At 35.3% G+C, this 27,857-nt stretch overlaps 1 protein-coding gene across 9 annotated transcripts in view; it reads right to left on the minus strand.

The window, feature by feature from the left end:
• Window positions 1-27,857, minus strand: part of kn (EBF transcription factor knot) — a 75,836-nt gene that overhangs the window by 34,608 nt on the left and 13,371 nt on the right. For all 9 annotated transcript variants that reach the window (XM_074099661.1, XM_074099656.1, XM_074099660.1 and 6 more), the window contains exons 4-7: window positions 24,422-24,485; window positions 18,763-18,818; window positions 9,424-9,497; window positions 6,957-7,025 (exon numbers count right to left, since the gene is read on the minus strand). In XM_074099661.1, coding sequence (XP_073955762.1) covers window positions 6,957-7,025; window positions 9,424-9,497; window positions 18,763-18,818; window positions 24,422-24,485 — 263 coding nt within the window. The remainder of the gene's footprint in view (window positions 1-6,956; window positions 7,026-9,423; window positions 9,498-18,762; window positions 18,819-24,421; window positions 24,486-27,857) is intronic.

Below are 27,857 nucleotides of genomic sequence, written 5' to 3' on the forward strand. Positions count from 1 at the left end.
GTAAGAAACAAAAAACACTTCACATACAAGTTCGTGAAAGGTACCATGGAAAACTCACTTCTTTTAATGAAATACATTAGCGATATTAGCGTGACATTTCGCTTCGTCAATGGAGCGTCTCGTGCAGCGAGGGTCGATACGATTACCGAGGCTTATTACTGCGACTTTATCATATTTCAATTTACGATCGTCACCCGGACTTATCGAGTAGAAAAATCAGAGGGCTGAGTACCTTCGCCGATATAAATCAGAAATGAGACATCTCATTACTGCGCTTTGATTTATTGATCTAAAGCTAGCATCCGAGAGTATATATCCTTAAATATGCAGCTTCTTTAAAATAACATTCATAAACACTGAAAGTTAGCGAAGAATTTTAAGTTAAGCATTAGATAAGTCGGCGGCAAGAAAATGCTTGGTTGGAGGGAATAAGAAAACGGTCATAGTTGTTAAGTCTTACACAGTTTCTGTCGCTATCTCATGGATAAGAAGCCTAATCACCGCCGTCGTGTCTGTATCGGGCCGGCGAGCGCGCGGGCGTTCCCCAGGGTAAGCTTTTGGGACCAGTATTCTTTTTTTGGTTTACATTACGTTGTAAGTGTGCCGAATTACTTTTCGTCCTATTTCTTATTCAAAATTCAGCGATTTACTGGGAAATATGGCAAATAAAAATAATACATTCAAATCAAAACTCCATAGTTTTTTTTTATCTTTATGACAGTATGAAATTATAATTCCCTATTTCAAATATTACATAATATTTAATATAGATTACTAAATTTAAAAGCTCTTACTAGCAGCGGATGAAACCACAAAGCTATTAATAAAGTGACTATGAACTTATCGAAACTTCGCCGGTGTAACTGCGCTCGCAGAGGTCGCGCACCAGCAAACTTTCTGCAAACTATTTGTAATACAAATTTATCGTTCTTGTTATACGTTAACACTGGAAATTTATTTCTGTATGCTAATCGAATTTCATTTCCTCAAATTGTTAGTTCCTTAATTTTATTCAAATTCAGAGATATTTTGTAATGTTTTTTGTTTAATAAAAAGATTCAGGTACCTTTGGTGAAAATAACTTAATAGAGAAATCGGCCCCTTAGAAAAGAATTTATTTGGCGAGGCAGCGCGGCGGCGGCGCGGCGTATCTAATGAGATAATATAATAGCCGTGATTTCCTCGTACCGCCGTTCGCGGTACCGAAAATTACCGGAAAACTGCAGGCAAAGAAGCCTCGCTTTCACGAAATAGCAAGCCTTTTATTTGAAATAAGAGTTGTAGTAACAACTTCTCATTTTTAGACCGATGCAAATTCAAATTGGTAAGAGGATAAAGGTGAAATCGGAAGAAGTAAAACTTGTGAACCCAATTTACCCATTTTTTCCACTGCGTGAGGTTCGTATTTATTCTCAGCGGTAAACAATTATTATGATCACACACCCGGTTGCCTCACTAACTTTTCGTGAAATTATTAATCAGATAGTCTACATTAAATTTTCTAACAAATACTATCTAAAATGTATGAAATCAAGTCTATCAAATAACAAGCACAGGAGGGTCATATCGAATTGGAAATTGATTTTGTCGCACCCGAAATAGGGTGTAAAGATCCCATTGTAATATAGATGTCAGCCATATGTCGAGCCAAGTTTGCCCCTTTGCTACATCCTCTGGAATATTTCGGCATTATTTCTTTAATGAACAATTCTGCGTTCCACAAAAATCTATGTAGGATTTTTTTATTTCATTCGACTTCATTAGGTACGTTCTTTAGTTAATATAGATAGGTAGTACCTTTAAAATGGTCTCGTAGCGTGAAGTAATTACAAGTATATTTTCACGTTGCTTTCTGACATTGAAAATACAACTAAATGCTTTCTGAGCCTGTTATTTTCCTTGATTGAATACCTCTGTATACTGTTTGTTCATGATCTAACGCAACATTTTATTCGTAAAAAATCCCATCCCTTCCCCGATTGACTCACTAAAACAGCAAATACTTTTAATCCTTTAATAGCTATTCTAGTCACAATATGTTTAACACAACAATTTGGTTTAGTGCCAGTCCCCTCTATCGTTTTACATTCGAAAAGAGACTTCTTAATCATTACGCTTCATAAAATTCTTAAGTGATTGCCTGGGGTCGATTGCGTGGCTACGAATTGATTTCAAAAGCCCATCTTTTAATGTACCAAAACCTTTAAACATGCCACCCTTATTATTTATAATAACGCATTTTGGAATTGAGAAAAAAAATATTTCTTTTTAATCAACGGCTTAAAACAATTAAGAGCAAAAGTAAAAAGCTTTTATGGATGAAACTCGTGACAATTATCGTTTGCATTTGTTTTTGCTGTTTTATTAGTTTGTTTCGAAAATGTTTTTGTTTAATGTCAATGTTTTAGTTTCTAAAGCTCGGTTTAGACCAGCAAGAAAAATCGCAATGTAATGCAACTTGCACGATTTTTCATGCAAGTCTGAACTTAGCTTAAGAGCGCTTCAATCCCACTAATATTATAAATGCGAAAGTCTGTGTGTTTGTTTATTTGTTAGTTTGTTTGTTACTTCATCACGTCTAAACCGCTGAACCGATTTAGAAGAAATTCGGTATACAGATAGTTTGAGTCCCAGGGAAGGACATAGGATAATTTTTATCCCGAAAAATTGCGTAGTTCCCGAGGGATAGCGAAAGCACAGAATATATCATAGTACTAAAGTAGCGATAGCTAAAATCTACGCGGAAGGAGTCGCGGGCAACAGCTAGTTGTTTGTAGTTAGGCATTAGTTGGGAGAATATCAAACACGTGATTGCCAAGTCTCCATTAACCTACGGCCTAGTATGGATTGGGAAAAAATTACACAGCGGAATACAGCATCGCATAAGTTAATAGTAGTCGGCCGCGGGCAGGCGGCAGAGATAATGAAATTGTGTACAGAAGCGCAACGAGCCGCGCGTGTCTCGGCAAAAATCCACTTAACAAATTGCTGCTGATTCGGGTTCTGGGTTGTTGGCCGCTTTTACCGTTACGTCAATTATACAGGGTGTTATCGATACTCGAACGCTTCCGTTAAACTGTTTTGTTTCGAGCGTCCGTGTATCAAATTTTGAATTCATGATGGACGCTCGTCCCGAAGGGATTTTCGGGTTTTTGCGCGAATTCTGGCGCGTAAGATTGTTTGTGTTGAAATTAATTCGCAATTGCCATATTGCAAATCAATTGCAAGAAATGGGGACCTCAAAATAATATACACGAGCAAATAATGCAGTTAAATTAAATGAAAAATAAAATATATAAAGTTCTATGTTGTTTCTATCAATAATCGAACAAGATATGAGTTGTAGAGCAAAAAAAAAAAAAGAAAAATAGTACAAACACGTAATATTAATGATAGTGACATAATAACTCGACGGTTCAAAGGAGAAGTTGACTAAGCGACATTTTTGTGAAAATTTTGAGACATAGCTCAAACGAAAGTTAAAAATTAAATGATTCCGAACATGTATATAACTCACTATCTTAAAAAAATGTCGCTTAGTCAGTTTCTCTTTTCCACCGTCGCATGTTAATAAAAAACATAAAGCTCGAAGAAAAAATAAAAATACGTTTAAAAAAATTCAAATTAATTTAATATTCGAGGGAAGCACTCTCACTATTCGTTCAATTTACTTAACCCATTAAGTTATGACGCATACATAAAATAATTAAACCATCAAAAAGTATCATGTCGCGAATGGCGGCGTGTAAAAAAGGAGGATGACAGCAAATTGCGAAAAACACGACTGTAATGAATTCGGCCGGGCTTCGCACGCAATTGCACAATTTCAATTAGCACATTAGTTCGCGAGCGTACAGGGCGAGGCCTGATGGATTATTGCGGGGTACATTAGCGACTTGTGGCTGCGATAGTACCCTGCAATTGTCGTTCAATTAATGCAAACTAGCGAATTAAGGACTGACTACTACTATGCAGGTAGGGCTTTAAATAAATAGTCATGTGAATGCCGGTTTGGGTGTAATGGGCGACCAGCAACAGAGCCATACTGAATTAGGTACAAACATGATTGAAATTTGATAGAGATGTAATCTAAAATCGGATACATTCATAATTAAACAATTTTAAAACAATCTATTATCTTTAGGATTCCGTAATTCAAGGGTATCAAAGCGACTCTACTAAGAGTGTAGTAATAGGTAAAGTTTCATAATATGTAATTCGCTCCCATCGTCTAACTTTCCGATAGATACAACCTAGGGCTCTTCAAGGCTAGAGTGAGGCTGTTACTGAACCAGTGAGGTACTCTTTTGACCTCATCTGCACTCATTCATCACGTGAGATAGGAATCAATTACGAGTCACTTTTATGTAAAAAAAAAATGTTGAACCTTTTTTTTAAAGTACAATTGATAGTTATAGTGACCGTAGTAGTGTTCTGTGTCTGAGACTGTGTCAGAGTTTAGGTTTTCTTTGGACAAACCGACAAAGTGAGAGAAGCGTGTCTTTGGAGTTAGTGTACACAAGCTTTGCTATACTTGTCACCAGTCATTGAGGTCATGTCAAAAATGTGGGTAACCCGGTGGGAATAGAGTCATTACAATGCTAGGCCACTAGTGTAAGTTTATTATACATAAGTATTTTTTGGACTAATTAAAAAAGTAGTCTGTTTTAGTTTAGTACGATCTTATTATATTTATTAACCCCCCACGCAAAAAGAGGGGTGTTATAAGTTTGACCATTGTGTGTCTGTCCGTCTGTGGCACCGTAGCTCTTAAACGTGTGGACCGATTTGAATGCGGGTTTTCTAGCGGTGGTTCTTAGATATGTTTCATCAAAACGGTTCAGCCGTTTTTGAGATACTGAACTTTGAAGTGAGAAAGTCAGGGGTTTTCCAACTTTTTGTTGGTTAGGTCAGGTTGTAGTGTTCAGGTTCATCCATGATACGTTGAAAATAACTTAAAGTATTTTCCATTTAAAAATTAAAGTGGTTTTGATACAAGGATCGGACGCGATCAAAGGCTACCATCTAAGTCCCCCCAATAACCTTATTATACATATTAAACGACGAATAAAACCTCACACTCCGAATTTTATTTTCCATCAAACGCTGAAAAATCAAGTTTATTAGCGGTTAGGAAATTTCCACGATCAACTTCATGCCTCGTCGAAAAGCAAAGGAAAGTTCGCGCACAAAGGCCCGGTGTTCAAATTTTTTTCCAAAGTACGAAAAATTTGAATCCAGTGAATAACAAAAAAACGCCGTTGGACAGCTAGGGCTGACTCAGAAACAGATTATTATTAAGAGCCTACTTTATTTTTTTATGTTGTACTATACTACATTATATGCCCAGAGGCACAAAATTTGGCCCACTCTACATACAAAGTTACCTGTTACTGCACACATTTGAGGGCCAGATTTTTCGCCGCTCTGTATATAATAAAGTGATTTCAATTAAATTCCTATAGATTTATTGTGATTATAATAATTATATGAGGTTGAAACATCGATACTATTTCTATGATAAAATTATTTATTTATTATTGTCCCAATTTGTAAACACCATGTGAATTCAAAAGGCATTTTTACACTCCAATACTTTTGCCTTCGTATTTACCTTACATTCGCAACCCTGCATTTCAAATATCGAACGACGTACGAACGGGAGACGCCTATCGCTATTGAATTCCCGAAAAAGGACCAAAAAGAAAGGCAAGTCCCGACATCACACCAATAGTTCCATTTCCATTGAAATTTCGGTATTTGTCAGTTTGATTAGCCTACTCCTCCCGCGTATTAATCTGAACATTCGAATTTCAAATTTGAATGACGCAGCGAGCGGTATATTTGATCTGTTGTTTTTTTTTCGGGACCTAATTAAGAGGCGTTTTTGTGGCCTTTGTCAATTGGTTTTGGTTCATAGATTATGGATTCATGTAAATCGAACTTTCCAAAATTGGGGCGCACAAATTAGGGGTACGTTCACCCTTAAGCGTAAAATTTCGCTTTTGATTTAATACTTTAAACAATATTTTTTTCTACCATATATTATAACTATTTATAACTGTTGTATTTTATCTGGCATAACCGCATTTAAAAAGTCAACAATAAAAAATACTGAACAAAGTAACGGTTCAAAAATTATGATTCAATGTTAATTGAGCCAAACTTTTCCCCACACGGACTTTATGTGCAATAAAAATAGACAAAAATGCACAAACCAACGAAACACAAAGTTTCTGAGCCGTGAAAATGTATTTTCGCCTGAGTTTTGAGATTGGTCTCATTGGTTGATGTATCGCTTGCCCGCGGTCTCTTTTCTTTTTTTTTTTTACGGCAAATACTTTTGAATTGTATTACCGGTGTCTGCTTCATCCTCACATATAAAATGAAGATTTAGGTAGAGTCATTCACGATGACGCGTGCCGTGATTCTTATTACAATGTCATTATGTCTAATTTTGCCAAAATCACGCGTCTTCGTGGATGGCACTATGTATATGAGTATGTTTGTTGTACTCAAATATTCGTGATATTTTTTTATGGAGATAGTGTGAGACCCTGGGAAATGTCACAGGATTTATATTCTGATTTTATCCCGAAAAGTCGCATGTTCTCGCACGATACCGATAAACGAAGTTTTCGCAGATGTAGTAATGGGCAAAAGCTGGTTTACCTATAAAAGAGTAACGTAACTGATTGTCAGATACAGAACACCCAGCCTAAGCCACTTTAGCTAGAACTTGAAATTTGGCAAACATATTCCTTAAGGATAATAGAGGCGCATTGATAAGGGATTTTTTGTACTTCCCACTCTATAAAGTACTAGTTATCTTTTTATTCTTTGACGGGTACAAAGCTGCTGCTTAATTAAAGCTAGAATGGCAGGAACTCATAATGCCGGTACCTATATTTAAAAATTATAAAATATCACTTGCCTTTTTTTATCTTAACACTTACCTATCTATTATTACAGGATCTGAGGGAGTTTCGTTTCTATTACCACAGCTCTTCTTGTCACAACACCGACTGAAACAAAATATAATTAAAATATCTATGATTATGTGTTAATAAACAAAACTGACCTAAAATAAGATCCTGCATCCTAAAACTAGGACACAGAAGAAATGTTATGATACGACGCTATGTCGTTTCTAATTACATACTTGTTTACATATGAATCGTTAGATAAGGTTATTTAAGTAAGGTATCCATACTAATATTATAAATGCGAAAGTGTGTGTGTTTTTTTGTTTGTGTGTATGTTTGTCCGTCTTTCACGTCGAAACGGAGCTACGGATCGACGTGATTTTTGGTACAGATATAGTTTATGGGCCAGAGAGTGACATAGGCTACTTTTTATCCCGGAAAAATGCACAGTTCCCGAGGGAACAGCGCCCAATAACCGAATTCCTCGCGGGCAAAGCCGCTTATAATTACGCTTGTGTAAATTTATCATGACAATGTATTTAAATTTTGAAACGTCATTTTCTTCAAGGGAATTTCCCGGCAACGGATCATCTCGAATATGCATATACAAATATAGCTTTGTTAATAACAGTATGTAAGTATTAAACGACGTTAGTACAGGTGTACACATTTCTACGACCTCATAATAAAGTCAAAATAAAAATTTACTTGTACCATTTAAAATTTTCCACATCCCAAAAACTCACCTTAGGTAGGTACTTTAAGGGATTCTATCACTGCAGGGAAAAAATCAATATTAAAGTATTTTTGCCAAAGGGTTCCGTATCAGTCATAGCCCTACCGATTTATAGTGCTCCCGGCATAATGGAGATACGTGCGCTTTAAATTTAATAAAAACCTCGCCGTAAATGTAACTTTACTTTGGATAGAACTTAAACAGTAATAGGGGTTGAAGGTTTTTGGTTATTTAAAAATATGCCGGCAGATTTGAAATGAAGAAAAACTATAATGGTGAGTTAAAGAAATTAAAAACAAAACTCATTAATTTACTAATGTATCTTTACTATTATTGCCTAAAGAGGAACGATCATGATTTCGTGAGAGATGTAATTTAAATTATATTTTTAAGTCATGTACTGAATCAGTCGTTAGCTTGCAAAAGTACCAATTCAATAGAACGAAACATCACTAAACTTATAATTCGGTAAATATACAAATCACACTCCTGGATCAAGAGTACATAAATAAATATACCAACTGAAAATAATGCCCCTTTTTGATTTAGACTTCACTCAATTTCTGGAATTGATTTAAAATGATGGATTATTTTCAGTTGATATACCTACATATTCTTGATCTAGAAGTACGGAACCCTTCGTCAATAGAAAAGCAGCGCTGAGCGAAGCTTGAAAGATAAAATAAATAATCATAATTATAAGTGTTCTTTACAAATGCTTGGTTAACTTGCACAACTCTAATGCAGCCTTAAACTTGTGTATCATTAAAAAAAACTAATCAGAAGCCTACTCCACGCTACCGCAGCTTGTGTACGTTCCGCGCCCTATCGGGCCTCCTTGACGCGAAGGGCAAAGACATTGAAAGGACAGACTCCCCTGAGACTCCTCCCCTGAAGACGTGCGGACGGGACGCAACTATCGCGCGGAAAGAGCCAACAATATTGCGTCTAAGGTGGAATAAAATTTTAATTGCTCACACAGATGCAACAGCGTGTACCAACATACGCACACTTAGGTGCGGCGGCGAGACGCAGTGTTGTTACGATCGGAAAACAACCGCAAACAAACGGTTAAGGTAATAAGGACATTCACTTTGCAGCTGAAGTTTGGGAGTTAGATCTTCGAATGGTATTGTTTGTACGAACGAAGCATTTCTCTGTTTAGCTATATTGATGTTCTGAGTCGTAATTGCTGGTAAAATGTCAGAGATTAATTTCATAGTTATTCAGTCACGGGGTGAACACTCATAACTGATAGAAGAAACGATCTTGGCTCTAGTGAAAAACTAAAGCATTTACTAAATGGCCAGTTGTATCATAACATATGTAGCTGGAACTGGAACAAGTCTGTATAAATAAATTGACGTTCCATATTCGATAAATGACTTCCGTCCTTGAAAAATGACAGTCCATAGCGTCCAACATAGCGTTTTTGTGATTTTCTTTCAGTGCCGTTATAATAATTTAACTATTAATTTTAACGCCCGTGTTACCATCTACAGCACGTGACAAAGTCTAGAACCCGACACTCAGCTAGGAATGCGTTAAACTCTGCCTTCTATATCAACGCGTCACTACCTTTTACATTGCTGACATAGTAAATACCCAATGTGTGGCATCAATAGCAAGTTAGTCGGAACGATGACAAGCAAAAACAGAATAAGTTTATGACAAATGGACGTTATGACAGTTCTCTGAATCTCAACCTTTTTATAAATTAGTATATTAAAAATTCTCATAAGAATAAACATTTATAAATACCTGCACATAACTTCGTGTGTTAGTAGCACTCGGCACATTTCGGGGTTTTTATCTTGTCCTTCGTACACTATTGGCTGTAACAAAAAAAAAGATAAAAGTTTTAATTTTAAATGTCATTTTGACGCAAGTTATTGCCAACGATACTTGATATATTGCACTGACATCGAATTTCCATGCATAGATTAAATATCAAGGCAATGTGACCATTAAAAGTGGTTTAAATTCGCTTGTGAGATTTTAAGAAAAACTAAAGTGTTTCGAAATTGATCCTGAATATTTCAGCAACAGCAGTAAATTTTGAACATAAACAATATACAATATGGGAACATTTCTCCACTATAATTAAATAATAAACTAACTAATGGTAACTGCATAACTGTTCCATCATTAGATCATGGAAAGCAAAATACAACCCGTTCTGACAAGCCCAAAACACGTGTAGGTTACGCCGTTATGACATGGATTTCCAGTGCCTGCCTAATTGCTCCATAATAATTAGACCCTGGATTAATGTCGATATTTATTTGGGATATATAGGTAATTTGGATATTTATTTATTTTAAGGATAGTTCCTAAAATATAACCTCAGACTATTTTAAGAAGCCCAAACATGGCTAGGTTATATTGTTTTGTCTTTAAATTCCAGAGTCTAGCTTCCGACTCAATCCTCAAACTAGCGCGATGGTACAGTCACCAGCATTAATATCTGCCACAGCGGAGAGTGCATAAATATCTGACACTTCCTTCCGGCCCTAGAAATAGAGTCGTTTCAGATATTTATGCACGCTTGTTGTGTCAGATATTGGTGCTGGTGACTGTACTATATTACGATATTGTATTAAGAACTACCTACGCAAAATTGCCAAGTTTCATATCAATACAACAGTAAGAAGTGGGTGAAAATCAAGTTGAAAGATTCAATTACATTCATTGATACATAGTTACAAGTGAATCTAAAAATATAAACGTGTTATAAAATCAGTATTCAGTCAAACCAACCTAACCACTGTTGAAATATTTTGGATTAATTTTAAAACACTTCGCAATTCGATGCTAATTTGTCACAAGCATCTTGTAAATATTTTCACTTTATCAGTTACTCGATCTTAAAAAAATGCTTCATAACAGTTAATATCGATTTGAATTTAATGTTATCCAGCTACTTATTCATTTTACTTTGACATTGGCATTTTACATTTAATATAATCTAATTAGAAATCAGCGGATAGATAAGATTTTTCATCTTCATCAAGTTATTATTTTTGCTAATTTATGTACCCCTTCCGCGCATAATCGCGTTGGGTTATCTGGGGCGGATTTGCATTACATGCAGTGACCTGCCTCTTGCGCTTTCATTTAAACTGTGGTATTTTTTTCATTATTTATCATAATGATTATACACAAAACTATGCTCATTGGTAATTTGCAACAAAATCAGCTTTAGACCGGTTACGCCTAATCCGAATCCGAACCGAACCCATGAAAATATGTACCGAAGTAGTTGTAGAACTATTTTTATGTCGAAATAAGATGACGGAAATCTAGTGCGTAAACTATAATAGGTACTAATAGTTCTACGACTGCGCTCTGGACGTAATTTCGCGGATTCAAATCGGATTCGGATCGAACGTAGCACGAAATCACTCTTAGCCAGAGGAGTCAATCCCGTGGAAGATCTAGCTCTCTATCCCGTTGGAATTTCGGGAAATCTTTTCTTAGTAATCCTTTATGTTTCTCGCGGAAAATTTCATCGGATTAAAACGAACCTTTTTATAAAAATGTCATTAATTATTAAGTTTAAATTACTTGCATGGTTTCTTAAAGGGGTCACACAAGTACCAACTTGAAATTTTACTCTTAATTAAGTTCAGTAGCAACTAGCATGCCATGAGTTTAGCACCCCTCGGTTGTGCATCCATTAATAGGTAATCACTGGGGGGTTAATCCTGATGGTACCGACCATACCAAATGTGCAACGTTATTTTAGGGTTACGAATATTTTTATTAGCCTCAAGTAAGGGCATTGTGAAATTATATTTGGTTGGTAAACAAAAACAATAGAAGTATGCAATTTTCTAAAAACAAGCTGCGAAATATTTTTGAAGTTGGTTTTAATTTGTAATGATAAGTTACTTATACAATAACTTAACCCACTTAAAAACGTTTAAAAACAACATCCGTTTGAGAGCTACAACGTCAGAGACAGACCGACAGACATCGACGTAAAACTTATTACACCTTACTTTTTATGGTTAAAAGGGGCATGAAAGCTTCATCATATTGTCTTATCTTTTAGTTTTTCATAAATTATTCACGAATAACAAAAACTTGAAATCCGTGTTCAGGCTCCAGGCTTACGACATATCAGTGGCTATTTAAAAAAAAAACATTACAAAAATGAATATCTATTTATGCAAACCTAACTCGATAGCCCAAGCATTACAGTGGTGTAACACCCTAAATCTAAAACATAATTTTTTCGTCGAACAAAATATTTAATTGAATACGGAATGGCGGGGTATTATCGTCTTTTGTGCCAGGACTTTGTAGGATTTTCTGTTGGTGGGGTCCTGTAATAGGTGTTCAAGGGTCAGATAAAAGTATTTAAGTAGAACTGCCATTAGCTTAGGGTTGGATTCTTCGATAGGGTGTTTTGGCATCAGGTGTGTGTCAGATGAGGTCTATTGGAGTCATAATACGTTTAGACTGCCATAATAGAAGTATTATTTGATTTAAATGTGTTAGTATGTATGTACCATTCGATGCTTCAAAATTACAAAGACATGTTGTGATACTACATTATTTACTACATTTTACGGGATGACCGTAGAAGTAACAAATTTGGAGTTGAAATAAAAAATACAAAAAGACTGCAAATAACCAATCATACATTATTCAGGATATTAAAATATTGTGAAAATATTTTATGTGTAAATAGTGTCAGAAATGTATTTTAAAATAATGTTTATGTATCATAATCATAACAACCAGGTTGTAGTTATAATTCCTCAATACCGTTTACATTGATTTTAAACAACGAAGTACTTTACCTGTACTAAAAATAATGATTAGGTAAGTGTAGGTATTCACTTCAATATCTAACAAAATCGATATTTTATGTAAATATCGCTGGTATAAGTAAGTAAAAACCATTTTATTTGCACTAAAGCTTATCCAACACTGTATAAATGAACACAGTGGCATAGTTGTAACATTTTTCAAGTTGATTCCCTGAGCACCGACCTGTGGGATACCGCCGCGCGGTGGGCATTCCCGTCGCATGGGATTCAATCTCTGGGGAATTTGGGCGGGATTAAAAAAAAAATAGTGGACACTGGTGCTTGGCTACTGTTTATTAATAATACTGTGGACGTTAATGGTTTTAGAATTTGGACAAAATTTATGTTGCTACTCGTATTTTTGTACATACGCGTTTCACGCCTACGTTAGCATGTCTGTAACTTGAATACGTCCGAGAAATAAATAGTAGTTTTTTCCGTCTGCCTTGACAACTTTTTAAGGGTTACGAACTGATACTCTATAATATGAAAATACTATGTGAATTTTTCGACATATCTACCAAAATTACTGTTCCTAGCTAGCGAATGCGAAGCAATATAATGCGGTACCTTATTTTTATACATATGTGTTTCGAATTTGTGCATAATTTAAATAAGTCATGAACATTTTAGATTTATTCAGACTAATTTAATCAATTGAGTTAATACATATTTACGTTATACATATTGTCTAGCAATTACCTTAGCCAGAAACACAAATTTAATTTTTAATTTATTTAGGTAGGTACAGATACTTATATTTACTTCTAAAATAGTTAAGGCGCAAGACACACAAATTACACAACGCCAGACAAAATTGGCGCGCAACGCGATATATTTTTGAAATGTTCAAAAATAAACTTTTATTTGCCAGGACGCAAGGAGCATTGTTCTAAATTTATGGACAAACAAGAAATAAAAACTGAGGCAAGCACGAGAGAGGCAAGACGTAGTGCAGCAAACAACGCTGGAGCGTGATTTACATGAACGACAACGCACCGAGACTTTTAAATTGAACACAATATTATACAATTTCACAATTTTGCTGAACATATTGTACACCTTTGTTTTGCTTTTGTTTTAGATATTGAGCATCGCACTTTAGTGTTCGGAATCGCAATGTTTATAACTTATTTATAACTGTGTTACCATTTTGAATTTATTTTATTTTATTTGTAATTATATTTTTATGAAAAAATGACTTTCTGCCAAGTTTCTTGCGGCGCATTCTTCTTGGCAATGATGGTCTTTCCGAAAGCGCCGGCAGTTTAAAAAAATGACGTGTAAAAGTGCCCATTGCGGCCTATTTACTGAATAAATCATTTGAATTTTGAATTTTTTGAATTTGAATATTTAACGACATTATAGATGTATAACACACATTATTGCTGTCATGGTAATATTATACAGAAATTATTCATTAATTTTGTTTCTTTACACCATTTATGATACAAAATTTAATTAAAAAAATCATATTTGATTCCCTGAGATCCAAATGGTCTCATTGGACCTCGTCAAAGTCTAACATCAGCTGACCCAAGATCATAAAGCATGGCGTAGTCAGCTAGGCGTTAGAGGCCAAGAGTAAACCCACTTCGGGTCACTGCGCCAGGAAAGTACCTAAGTAAGTAAGAGTATATTTGGTTTTCTAAAAAAAAAACTAAAATAAATAGCGGGTACGATTGTCCTGTGTACCTACCTCCTACATATCAGTATGAAAATTAGGTTCATTAAACTATTTATTCCATACAAATAATTCTAACTAATTGCCACTTTAGGTAATTATCTTGAACAATTGCTGCTGGTCTCCAGTTTTATAATAACTTATGTATCCAAATCCCAGCCACCCTCAACATCCGAAAGTCATTTTCCCAACAAAAAGCTTCAAATTAATATGTTGTATGAACATTGTTAAGTAAACATAATCATATGGGCACGTGCGGCGCGCGCGCCTCTCCATTCATCCCAGTGCCGATCGTATAGGATTTGCCTGAATCTCATCGAAGGCTGTATGGGTCGGGATCTTAAGACTTTGTTCAAACAGAGGGTAGCGAGATTGATGTTTTAGATATTGATATGATAGTGATTTAGTATGGGAACACAAATAATCTGGTTATTTAAGTTGCATTGGGGGTATAGTTTGGATGTATTGTAACTAAATCAAGCGGAGTTTTTCTCAGTGTCGAAATATTTGAACATATAAAATAAAAAAATACAATTATTTTTTTTTGGTGTAGGTAACTCATATAAATTAGAACCTGTCACATTAAGTAGGTACCTGGGGATTTTCATTTTTGGTGTACGGTCAGCATCAAAAGTAGCTGCATACTTTTGCACTTTGTCGTTTTACAGCAACGTACTTAACACCATACAAATTTGACAAAAGTGCTAAAACGACACAGTAAAAAATTGATCTGCTACTTTTGATGCTGACTGTGCCATTTACTTTTTACCAATTAGGTAATTCTGGGCTCTTCTTGGTCAAAATTACGAGCACGATTACGACCAAAAAAAATGTCCTCAATTTTCCATACAATTTTTATGTGTCCATTTCGGGACACTTTTTTTCTTTGTCCAAATCAATATTACTAATGGTTCTGAGTAAAAAGAATTTTAATGCATTTTTAAATAGGTATAATTTAAAGTCAAACCCAAAAATTGGTTAAATTGACCCCTCTTGGATGTTAAGCTAAGCTAAGGTTCGCTAAATATCCCCTTGTACCAGATAACCCACAAAAACTACAAACCTTGTAAAACAACTAAACCACTACATCGCTTAAGACCAGCCCCAAATATCACATTTTTCGTAAACTAGAGTTGCGTGTCCAGTTCGCATGCGCTTACATTAGCTGATTGCCGAGTCCCTCAGCCTAACGTTTTAATACAATTAAATCGTCCACTATTATCTGGACGCCATCTTGAATCGCCATTTTTGTTGAACGACTATCTTGCGTGTTGGAGGCAAAGAGAGGTTATGTTTGGTTCTAATTGTTTACTGTGTCCGTGTATCGTTTAAACCAGTGTTATTCAAACTGTGGGTCGCGACCTCCGGGGGGTCGCGGATATCCCTTAAGCGGGTCGCGGTATCTTCAAAATACTCTCACCGTTATTGTGTATGATTATTCAATGTTTGTATTATCAATGTAGGATAATACAAATAACTGTAAATGGAGGTAGGTGGAGGTCGACACATATTTTTCAAACCAAGGGGGGTTGCGTCCTGAAAAATTTTGAAGAACACTGGTTTAAACATAATTGTTATCCTACTAATACTATAAATTATGCGAAAGTTTGTTAGTATATGTGTGTGTCTGTGCGCGTATGATGATGTGTGTTACTTCTTCACGCTAAGGGCTGGATGGGTTTTGACAAAATTTGGTATGTAGAGATGCACACCTGGAATAGCACACCGGCTAATTTTTATTCCGATATTTCCACGGAATCAGGATGAAATTTCGAAATCTCATCTGCTAGTTATAGGGTCATGAAATTGTGCACTGTTGTTTCTGATGGAGCCTGAATAAAGACCACGATATAGATTTTGGCTATTCCCGTGGGAATTTAGTAAAATCCCAACAATATCCAACTGTTGGATTTAAGCTGCATGTAAGTAAACACTAGTTTATGAATAAATATTGAATTAAGCACCTGCCTCTGCTGCCGCTGCTGGGCACAGGCCTCCTCTCAGAATGAGAGGGCTTGGGCCGTAGTTCCCACGCGGGCCCAGTGCGGATTGGGAACTTCACACACACCATTGAATTGCTTCGCAGGTTTGTGCAGGTTTCCTCACGATGTTTTCCTTCACCGTAAAGCTCGTGGTAAATTTCAAATGTCATTTCGCACATGAATTCCGAAAAACTCAGAGGTGCGAGCCGGGGTTTGAACCCACGACCCTCTGCTTGAGAGGCCATAGGTCAAACCACTCGGCCACCACGACATGATAATTAAGTAGTAAATAATCTAAATGTCTAATAATTTAAAAGTGAATGTCTAGTGACTGTTTGTTTATTGCTCTTTCACGCTTAAAATAATCGACAGATCGCCATGAAACTTGGTATGGAGATAATTTGAGACCATGGCAAAGACAGAGGATTTTTTATGTCAGAAAATTGTATAGTTCCCGTTGTTGCGTGATAAATAAGTTCTTCGGAATAAATACTAGCTAATTTTCTGTAATATTATTTAAGTCTTACATTCCTCGCGCATCATATCTATCGGTCACTGTACGTACATACTTATATCCTCATTTTAGGTCTCCATTTAAGTCATTGTCACTTTTAATGATTATAATATCATCATCATCACATATCGTGCTGTTTTATATTCGCAATACAAACAGGTGGAGCAAATGACTGACGGACGTATTTACATCGTCCTGCAATTTATTTTATTACTATATTCATCATCAGTAGTTTTTACGATATACAATCAAACGCACGAAATAAAAACTATCTGTGCCAATACATATATTTTGAAAACTAAGGTCAGTGGTCATTGTCCAACAATACATATAACAATTAATACGTCAAATTTCGAATTTTTTATCTTTATTTCATACAAATATATTGAAGTATGAGTGCCACAATAGAGATATCTCTCCACACATTACAGGGAACAAATAAAAAAGTAACAGTTTCTTAGTCTCTAATACGATGTTTGTCGAAAAAAAAAACTCTTGAAAAATGTTTACTTATCAAATTCAGTTTAAAACTTTGTAAACACAGACGTTGAACTCCCACCAAAAACAAATCTTAACAAGGAACTTCGCACTGCATCCTATTACGCCTGCACTAACTAGAAACGTACGTAATTCTCGTTTAACGTTCGTAAGTTAATTATGTTGGCAACATAAATCTTTAGTAATTGGCCTCTGGTTACGCAAGTGTGAGGTTGAGGCGTGTTGAAATTATATATGTGGGCGTTGAAGTTTCATGATGTTCGTGGTAATATTGCTAATAAATTTACGCATTATAATACGATAATGAAGGTAGTAAAATAGTTGGTATTTTTAAAGATAACAAAGTGAAAAAGTCTTTCATCTGATTGTGATTCTAGTATAAAACACATTAAATATTTACCTACATTAATTTTTAAATTTAGGTATTATAATTAGGTTTGATTAGAATAACTACAGTATTATTATCATTAGATAGATAAACACATGCCATTAATACCACTATAACAATACAAATTTAGAAAAAAATAATCAATTTTCTACGTAATCAAATAGTGCGAAAATTGACCAAGTACAGTCAGCATCAAAAGTAGCTGGTTTCTTTTGTACTTTGTCGTTTTACAGCCACGTACTTAGCGCCATACAAGATTGAAAAATGTGTTAATGTGTCAGAGTAAAAAAGTAACCAGCTATATACTTTTGATGCAGACCGTATGTGTCAGGCCACTCTCAGAGTTGGCATGATTCCGTACTAATGTAGCAAATATTCATATTAAGTTTTGATCGACTATAACTTGGATTTCCTTTCAAATTTATTATTTGAATTTCTACTACCAGCTACTTTTTGCGTATGATAAACATCGTAAACCTGCAATATTATTGAAAGACTGCTTAACGAAACGTTTAAAATGTTTGCGGAACCCTAACAGGCTTATGTTAAGAATTCACTATAATATCTTATTATTTGTGCCAATCCTTGGCATCAAAGGCTTGGACGGTTTAACTCACAATTATATACCTATCAGGAACGATCCGACTAATTTCGACGTTTCCTTCCAAAAATATGTCTCGCGAGAGCTTGTTATATTTAAAAAAAAAAATTGTGATTCTACTTGCACCGTGTTAAGTAGAATCACTATGAGAATAATGACTAGCAATAAGTATTGTCCTGGATGGCACAGTATTCAGCAAGCATCAAATTACTTGACGACACACGGCACATCAAATAAATCTCGCCTCACTCCCAAATTGCATCTAAACCCTTTTACAACTGTCACTCATCAAAGTGTCACTTTGAAAACTCGATTCTCTCACGCATTAAGTTGATCGAATGTAAAATTGTAACGGGAGATAGCGGTAATGATTGCTGAGCAGTTGACCAGGGGCGTGCGGATTAGGTTCTAATCGGGCGATGACAATCTAGCGCCACGTGGCAGTCGCGTGGCGTGGGGCGAGTTACGATCGAGTTGGGGGCGAGTTTGTGCGCTTTTGTTAAAATAGTGCCGCAGTTAAAAGGTTATTCAATTAGGGACGTAAACTTAAAATTTTAGTTCGGATTGAACTTTTAATAGTGATTAATGTAAATAAAATAGACATGAAACTAACCTGTTTTGTTACTGAATCTATTAGTCGTACAAATATGTCTTGTTCTTGCCTGATACCTGTGAATGAAAAGAAAAATTAAATCATCTACATACATTAAAATCCAGCAAAATTATGTATACTTAAATAATTTTTTTGAGACTAACCGACTTACAATAAAATTATTCAAATAATTAATTACATATAACAATTATTAATAATGTATATCAGACAGATCGTATAGCCTAGTGGATAGAGAAATTGACTACAAAACATGAGGTCCTGAGTTTGATCCCCAATCAGGACAAGAATTTATGTGAAAAATACAACTTTTTATTCACGAATCTAGGATGTATATGTATTTGAGTATTTATTTATCTAATAAGCATGTCTATACGTTGCCTGGTTCCCAAAGTTTATGCTTAGCTTAGTTTGGTACTAGGTTAATCGGTGACAACTGTGCCAAGTGCCCCATAACATTTATCATTATTTATTAGTAATGATCGGTGACCGGTAGCGTTTTATGTCACTTTTATGTCCAACGTAATGACTAATATGGATTAGTGTGTATGGTTAAAAATAAAACCATATTTTATATGTTAAAAATTCACAGAATTTAATTTGTTTTTTACACATGTACAGTCAACGTCATAAATAAGTGATCACTTTTGTACCTTGTCACGTCATGTTTGAAAAGTCATGCGAAATTGTGTAACGACTGAAAGCGACAAGGTACAGAAATGATCACTTATTTATGGCGTTAAAATAATGATAGGAACATCAATGAGGCTAGTGTAAGACATAAGGTTGACGTAAACACTTTCGTTCGATAGATAATTATAAGTGGCTTCATGATCATAATTAAAATGTAAAGACCTCGATGATAAAACTCCATAAAAACATACATTTTAATAAGTATTTATATAAATTTGTGCACGTAATTAAATAGAATCCTATCCATATAATACTTTCGTCGAAAAATTGCTACCGGTCGCCGATCACTATTTATTAGACTTCCCGACACAAGTTATTTCTGTTAATGTACATTGTTGTCCAGTGGCAAAATAATCAATCAATGTGTACCAAACCCGTTGCATAAGGTAGCGAATATATATAATAAGTATATATTTTTTGCAAAATTTTATACAATGGATATATTTAGTCAGGGTCGCCGTCATCGAAACCGATGTGGAGGACTATAATTATATACATAAGGTAGCGCAATCAGCAACAAACGTAGATCCACGTAGCACGTACGTAGCTTGTGCTACGGCGTAGCGTAGACATTGCACAATTTGTTAACGCCCTGGAATTGCTTGCTTGCTTGCATTCACTTCCTTTCTGCATTTTTCACGCGACGAGAATTAAAATAAACGAAGAATGTTTTATGAAAAATATTTCGTGAAGTGTTATTTCTACAATGTAGAGGTAGAGTGAAGATATCTCTACACATTGCGTCTTAATTTCTTTGCTGAATTAATTTATTATTATTTTTCATTTCTGATTCTATCCCGCAAAAAACCCCGAGCATGCCCTCTGAGTGACTTTGAGCTTCCTCATGAGGTCCACCATTAGCGCCCACGTCTTAGATCTGTATGTCGAGTCGGATTCGACGAGTGATTTCTTTCTCGAAGTTGGACCTACGTAACTGGACCATTTGTCCCAGGTCCTTACACTGTCCTGACAGAACTCCTTACATATGATATTATAATAACTACTTAAAGCAACTAGTTACCATAAACAAAGAAGTTGAAGGAGTTATCCGTTTATTTTCATTAGTTATGAGTGAGTCTCATGGTAGTTTCATGTTCAAACCATTAATTTACATCGGTATCAAACTGCCGATAGCAAACAACATAGTCAAAGCGAGATGCAATCATCATTCATAGTCCAAGAGACCGTCTGTTCAGTGCCAATTTTCCATTATCCAAGCTCTAACGACAAGACGACAAATATTTACAATGCTACCAACGTCTATTGTCTATCGGCCACTGTATTACAACGTGACTGTTACCCTTCAGGAAATGGAATAGAGGTTAAAATGGCTTGTACTGGCTTGTGTGAGGTTGGCTTTGTTTGTGTGCGGATGGACTATGACGTATGAATAAGTGACGCGTAAGTTGTCTCGACGGATTTGGTGTTATGGATGAGAAACTCGGTGCAATGTTGATATTTATTTACAATTTTAGTGTCGTGGGCAGGTAATATTTAGGTAGGATCATAACAAATTTTGTCATGATGACGTGTAGGTACATATCGACTCTCGTAAAAAAATATTATAATTGTTTTACGGAATTTAGTGTTAAAAAAAATCTGCAAATTCATATATGAAATAATTACTGCACTGCTAGGTGTGGTAAAAGTATTTTCTCCTATCAACTTTATCTAAAGTCTGTCCGCTGATTGATAAATATTATGGTAGCGTCTCGGAATAGTCACTGTCGTTTAACTATCGCAAACTGTATGACAGGCCCCAACCAGCAAAAAAGTCTTGGATTGCGCACTTTATAAGAGTGGTGGGCTTATAGCGCTCTTATAATTGTTTTGGAACATGTTACTGCTCTTATATTAGCCTTAGATAAGCTAGTACAGACTCAAGAACTCTCTATCTTATAACCTAGTCTCATATATGTATATAAGCTCATTTTATAATACTATTATAAGCCTCTTACTCCTACAATAACATTTACGAAGACTCATTGTACTTGAGAATATCTGTTCTTATAGCACCATTCTCGAAGTTTATTTGATTTTATAATGGTCCTGATAAATGCTCTTGTAAGAATGTCAGACTAATATCAGCATAACATAAGAACATTATAAGCGTATACTTTTTTGATCTTGTTTAAAGCTATTGTAAGATCGATAGCAATAGTTTAGTAAGATATTAGAATGGTATTAGTTCATTTGATTTTATAATGGTCCTGATAAATGCTCTTGTAAGAATGTCAGACTAATATCAGCATAACATAAGAACATTATAAACGTATACATTTTTGATCTTGTTTAAAGCTATTATAAGATCAATAGCAATAGTTTAGTAAGATATTAGAATGATATTAGTTAACTTGATTTTATAATGCTCCTGATAAATGCTCTTGTAAGAATGTCAGACTAATATCAGCATAACATAAGAACATTATAAGCGTATACTTTTTTGATCTTGTTTAAAGCTATTATAAGATCAATAGCAATAGTTTAGTAAGATATTAGAATGATATTAGTTCATTTGATTTATAATGGTTTTGATAAATGCTTTTGTAAGAATGTCAGCCTAATATAAGCATAACATAAAAACACCAGACAAGTTAAGTGTTGAGAAAGATATTGGTGAGGGTTCTGCAGGATTTAATTTCATGCAAGAAGTCGATATAGAGGACAGAGATTCAGTTTGTGACATAGATCATGTCAGTGAAAGTGAATCTTCGACCGAGGACGAAACCGATTATGAAAAAGATTTTGCCTTAAAAAGTGATTTACACTGCAGTTGGCCATTGACTTAAAGTATAAATAATTCAAAAAAACACATTTTTCTAAAGTTTTTTCTTTGGAAAAGTTGTTTGTTACTAATCAGTATATGCATACGCTTTCGTATCAACGCCTAATTAGAATTCAACCTGTATAAGTCGCAAAACCCAATTCCAGAGATTGCTGTGGCCATCAAGAAATTATTATATCACGGAAAAATGCATGCTATATCTCTTCTAGAAATGGCGTTTACTTTTCCACACTAGTGCGCAAACTAGCACTTTTTGTGCCTGAGTAGGTAATTCGCACAAATATCCTTTCGGGTTGTAATTATATTTACATGGCAATTGCCATTTTACACCCAGGGGAAGATGTAAAATCATATGCTCACCACGGGAAATTATAAAGAAAGCCTCAGATAGCTTGTTTATAGCCCTCGCCTTCGGCTCGGGCCAAATACCCGCAATCTGAGACTTTCTTTATATTATTTCCCTATGTGAACAATTTACTAATATTTGTTTGATTTTATGGTTTTCATCTTCTTTTACAGATATTTACTCAGGAGATGTAAAGCCATCAAATTTAGATGCTTATCCGGGGCCTTTTGTTAGTGAAATGAATCAGCTTGAAAAAGGATTTACTGTCACTACTAAGATAGGAACTGAAAAAAACGTAATTGTAATGGCCGCATCCGTGACACGTTTCACTCAACAAGAAATGAGTTTCTTTCCAAGGCCATGTTAAATTCTTTAACATACGGAAGTTTTTCTTGGTCAAGTAATGGTCTAAATCCATATATTCAGCCATTTACATCACCAACGTTTTCACTTAAATAAAAAGTAAAAACTTTTAGTATATTTGTTTTTATAAAGTCAAGTGATCAGGTTAGGATAAAATCAGGTAAAGGTTAAACAGTTCATGTTTTATGTAGGTAAAGCAAGGAACCCTAAATTAATTCAACATGGCCGTACCATTGGTATTCAGAATGCTAATATTAGAGTAAATGATCTTACAATAGTCTAATAGTGCGCTGGAAAAGTTCAACTATAACAATGGCATCATTTTCACTACAATTATAGAAATAAAAAAATATCCGAGGATAGAAAATACTATTTTAATTGATTATTTGAGTGGGCGCATGAAATTTGAAGCGTAAAACAGGGTCTACTTTACAGTAAATAATATGTTCCAACGTAAATACTTACCGCGCAACATAAAGAACCACCAATGATAACAAACACGTTATTAATATTACTACTATTATTATACTTGCATTCAGTTTGTCAATACAATATTTTATTCTGCCACGCTGCAGTTCACTCACCGAGCATAATGCACGCGGAATGTTTCAAAATTTCGTGTGGTCGTACATAAATTCAAAATAAGCTTGTTTAGGCTCACAAGTTTCTAACGTTGGACCAATATAAGCCTATGCAGGCTTACAAAATACTTACGTAAAAGCGATATTAGCCTAAGGCAGCTTAAATTAGTTTTGTAAAGATTATTGTAAATGCGAACAGTATTCAATAAGACTGATATTAGGACGATGTTAAAATAAATACGCTTATAATTTGTGCCCAAATCCAGGCTTATACGATGATATAAAACCAATATTAGAGTGAAAATTTATAGTCTTGAGATGGTTGTAAGAGGGATTTTGCTGGTTGGGGCGCGTTGCTTGTCGCCACGCGCACTGAGTTTCGTGGTACCAGGCAATCAGTTGTTGTCAAGCACGGACGAGCGGCTTTGCGCTCACTTTGTCGAAAAGTTTCGAAGTCTTGTTTTACTCACCAAAGTCAATACGTAACAATAGAAATGTTGTTATAAGTATGTTTTGTACTGATTTTGGCACACTATTGAGATGAAAAAAGGATGATAGTACTTAGGGAGGCCTTTGGCTGGCAATGGGTCACAAAACAGGCTATTCAATAATGATACTCTTTAAAAAACCAAACATAAAAATGATTTAAATACTTTTAAAACACTTAAAACTCGTGAAAATCATTCGTATTTTTCATACATCTGCTCCGAATGGGGATCGTGGCCGGGACCTCAAGCTTGTAATCAGGTTATATAACCACTCGACTATCGGGTTGTCAAAATTTTCCACAGCAAAAAAAAAAAAATCTAATGAGAAATCTTGCAACACTGACAAAAAATTCTTAGTTTTTAGCTTAGCCTAGATAAAACTAAGAATGATCTAGAATTAACTTACCGTTAGCATAAAGTAATTGTAGCCTATATTGGATGCCGTTGTTTGTTTTCTGGCCCTCTACTTCCTGCAACCAAAATAACTGTGAGCTATTTCTGAAAATGAAAAGAAAGAAGAAAAGAAAAAAGAGCCCCAGCAACATTAACAAAGTTAAACTCTCTAACTCAGTATAATTATTCGTTAATTGGTTCTTTAATCAATTGACCTACGTTAATTTCTAGAAAATAGAAATTTGGAACATAAAACTACCGTGAGACTCACTCATATTAAATATATTGACCCGGATAACTCACGTCTTAAATCGACTACGCTACGCTACGGATTAGCCCGAAACATGTCGAGCTAAACTCGATTTAAGACGTGAGATATCTGGGTCAATATATTTAAAATAGAAATTAACTAGGTCAATTGATTAGTTGATCTTCAGCGTTACAAACTTATGTCATAGTTAGCTCTTATATTTCCCCTCTGTAACGAAGTTAATTACTCAAAGGAAAGGTTATTTTAGAGACAGAGACCATGCCGACGAGAGAGGAAGATGATGACGATGAAGGAACAAAGTAACGATGTCAATCTTTAAGGAAATACAAACGATAACATTTTAATTTCTTTTACCTTTCATTTAACTTGCCCAGTTAATGTGAGCCAAAGCATGCAAGTCTTTAACCATTTTCAGTGGTTGGATTAAATTAAAAATTGATATACAAATCTATGTTAGATGAACTGCAAGTCAATTGAATTAAGTCAACCAAAAGAACCAGTTTTATTGATTCATGATTAATTACTTATTCTTTACGAGTCGCGCATGAATGAGGGTAGACGATCTACATAAAAATTAACATCCACCCGCAAATTTTTCAGTCTACAGACATGTGATGCAACTGCGTCGAAATTTTGGGACCACGAAAATTAAGGGATAAGAAATAGTAAAAAAGATAAAAGTAATCACAGCATTTCGTAACAACAAGGCGGAAATATACAGTCAGCAAAAAAGTAAGTAATTTACTGAATCAGGCGTTACTTTGCGGAGGTCCATATCAATGAACTAAAAGAATTTCTTTGCTCACCCGTGACCTTATGATAGCTAAGTTTATGCAAGATATGCGTGTTCATGCAGTTCCTCCACCTCCACACTGTAAGAACATACACAAATCACACAAACCCATCTATCACCACCACCACACTACACTGACGCGTTTCGTACTCAACCAGAGCTCATCTTCAGAGCAACACAACCGTACACCATGCTACTAGATGTTAGACTCACACATCTAACATCTCTAGTGTAGGGGTCTAACATCTGGTAGCATGGTGTACGGTTGTGTTGCTCTAAAGATGAGCTCTGGTTGAGTCCGTTTGGTTGAGTTTGTGTGATTTGTGTATGTTCTTACAGTGTGGAGGTGGAGGAACTGCATGAACACGATCTTGCATAAACTAAGCTATCCAGGGTCACGGGTGAGCAAATAAATTCATTAGTTCATTAAAAAAGGTAAGGTTTTCTTACAAAAACTTATTAGTTCTATGGTGTTAACATAAACAGGAGTATTTTAATTCGAATATGGTCGTGTCAGACTCGTAAAACACGGCAAGTTTACCGTCTGAATAATTAAACGAGCAACAAACGGCACGTGTGAACGTCTAGCTTAAACAATTATGTTGGGTCCTAGTTACTATATGTAGCTGATACCTTCAGACCCCCATAGCCAAATTGCTTTAAAATTCCTATCTCTTATTTTTCTCCTATTGACACAAAATACTGCAATTCCTTTTAAAACTTTGAAAATACCTGCTCTATACGATGTAAAAGATAACTCCAGAAACAAATTATTGCGAAAAACGCAAAAAAGTTCAATTCTTATTGGTATACAATACAAACACATACAGTCTTAGGGAAGTCCAGTAAGATATCCTACAAGTGTGAGTTATGCTACGTACGCACTATGCGGTTAGCCGCGCGGTTTTAGCGTGCCTTCCCTCTTCAAAATATCGCTTGTGAAAGAGACGGCACGCTCAAACCGCACGTTTAGCCGCATAGTGCGTATGTAGCCTTAGGCTTACGAGATAATAAATGTGGTGATACACGAACAATTAATTTGCCGTGGTAGTTATTTTTAAATCTTCCCAAAAGGTTTTAAAATGAACATAGACAAGACTACTGTGTTAAAAATAAAGTTGTGTTAAATACTTGTGATGTATAGTATCATTTAATAATATTGTAAATCTGTTTAAATAAATACCTCGTTGGGTTTCTTGCCGGATTCTTCTCAAAAGAGGTTTTTCCGAACCGGTGGTACATTTTTTGACATTCATAAGTGCTTGTATAGCCTAAATTGAATAAAGATATTTTGACGACTTTGAAATGTCATGTCAAATGCTCGGGTCACACCGTACCGATTATTATTGGCAACGATACACTCGAAGTTGTTGACCACTGTTCACCTTGGACAAATTGTGTTTTCATACGCATGCAATTCATCCTGTTGTCTCCTCTTCGCTTTCTTTCATACGTTTGAAGAGTAACCTAGTTCATTTGCCTACTATATCTACCAGTCCACAAAATGGAACAAAATTAAACCCCAGTGGCATCCCACCAACGCAGTCCGTAATTATGTATTATCCCCATGCGCACAATGGGACACTGTCATGCGTATGATTGATGTGGCAGTGATTCTCGATACTATCTCACATACAAAATGCTGAGAAGCATCGAAGAGATTACGAGGAATTTACAGTTAGTATCATAATATTTATGAAAATTAATATTATCAGTGTGTATTTTTTTACCAAATCAGGGACGTCTTGAAAAAAGGCCTGGTCATTAGTACCCAAAACCGAAGAGCATGTATGAAGGGAATAATGAAAGTGGACGAAGCGAAACAAGTATGTAAGGATCGTAGCAAGTGGAAAGAAGTGGTCTCTGCCTACCCCTACGGGAAAGAGGCGTGATTATATGTATGTATTTATTTTTTTATTTATCCTCGACGATACTGCAATGTCGCACTGCCACGTGTCTGACTACAGACATTTTTTACAGGAGAGCTTTAAAATTAAATGACTTTGCATTTAAAAATACAGCCGGGAAATTTTCAATTTGCTATTTTCGTAGGTTAGGTACGCCACACTAGCCATTGTTGATTACGTAGCATTGCAGTATCATTGACGATTTGAATTTTTTTTACTGATCTTTGTGTCTCATTTTTGTGGTTGGCTACGTTCTAGGCAATATTAAGGATCTTCCCTTTAAGGGATAAGTTTGCATTTGTAAACCTGTTTGTCCTGTAACTTCAGTTCGTGAATTGGAAAGAAATAGCGCACGAGGAAATTGCATTTCAGGTGCGCAGATATTTTCAACGATACCTATTATTGGCGTCGTCATTATGTTGATGATATCACAGAACTAATTTAAGAGAACTGAGTAGCAATGTTATCGCTTGTAATT

This window comes from Choristoneura fumiferana, chromosome 16 (assembly GCF_025370935.1).
Source record: "Choristoneura fumiferana chromosome 16, NRCan_CFum_1, whole genome shotgun sequence".
Taxonomy (NCBI): Eukaryota; Metazoa; Arthropoda; class Insecta; order Lepidoptera; family Tortricidae; genus Choristoneura; species Choristoneura fumiferana.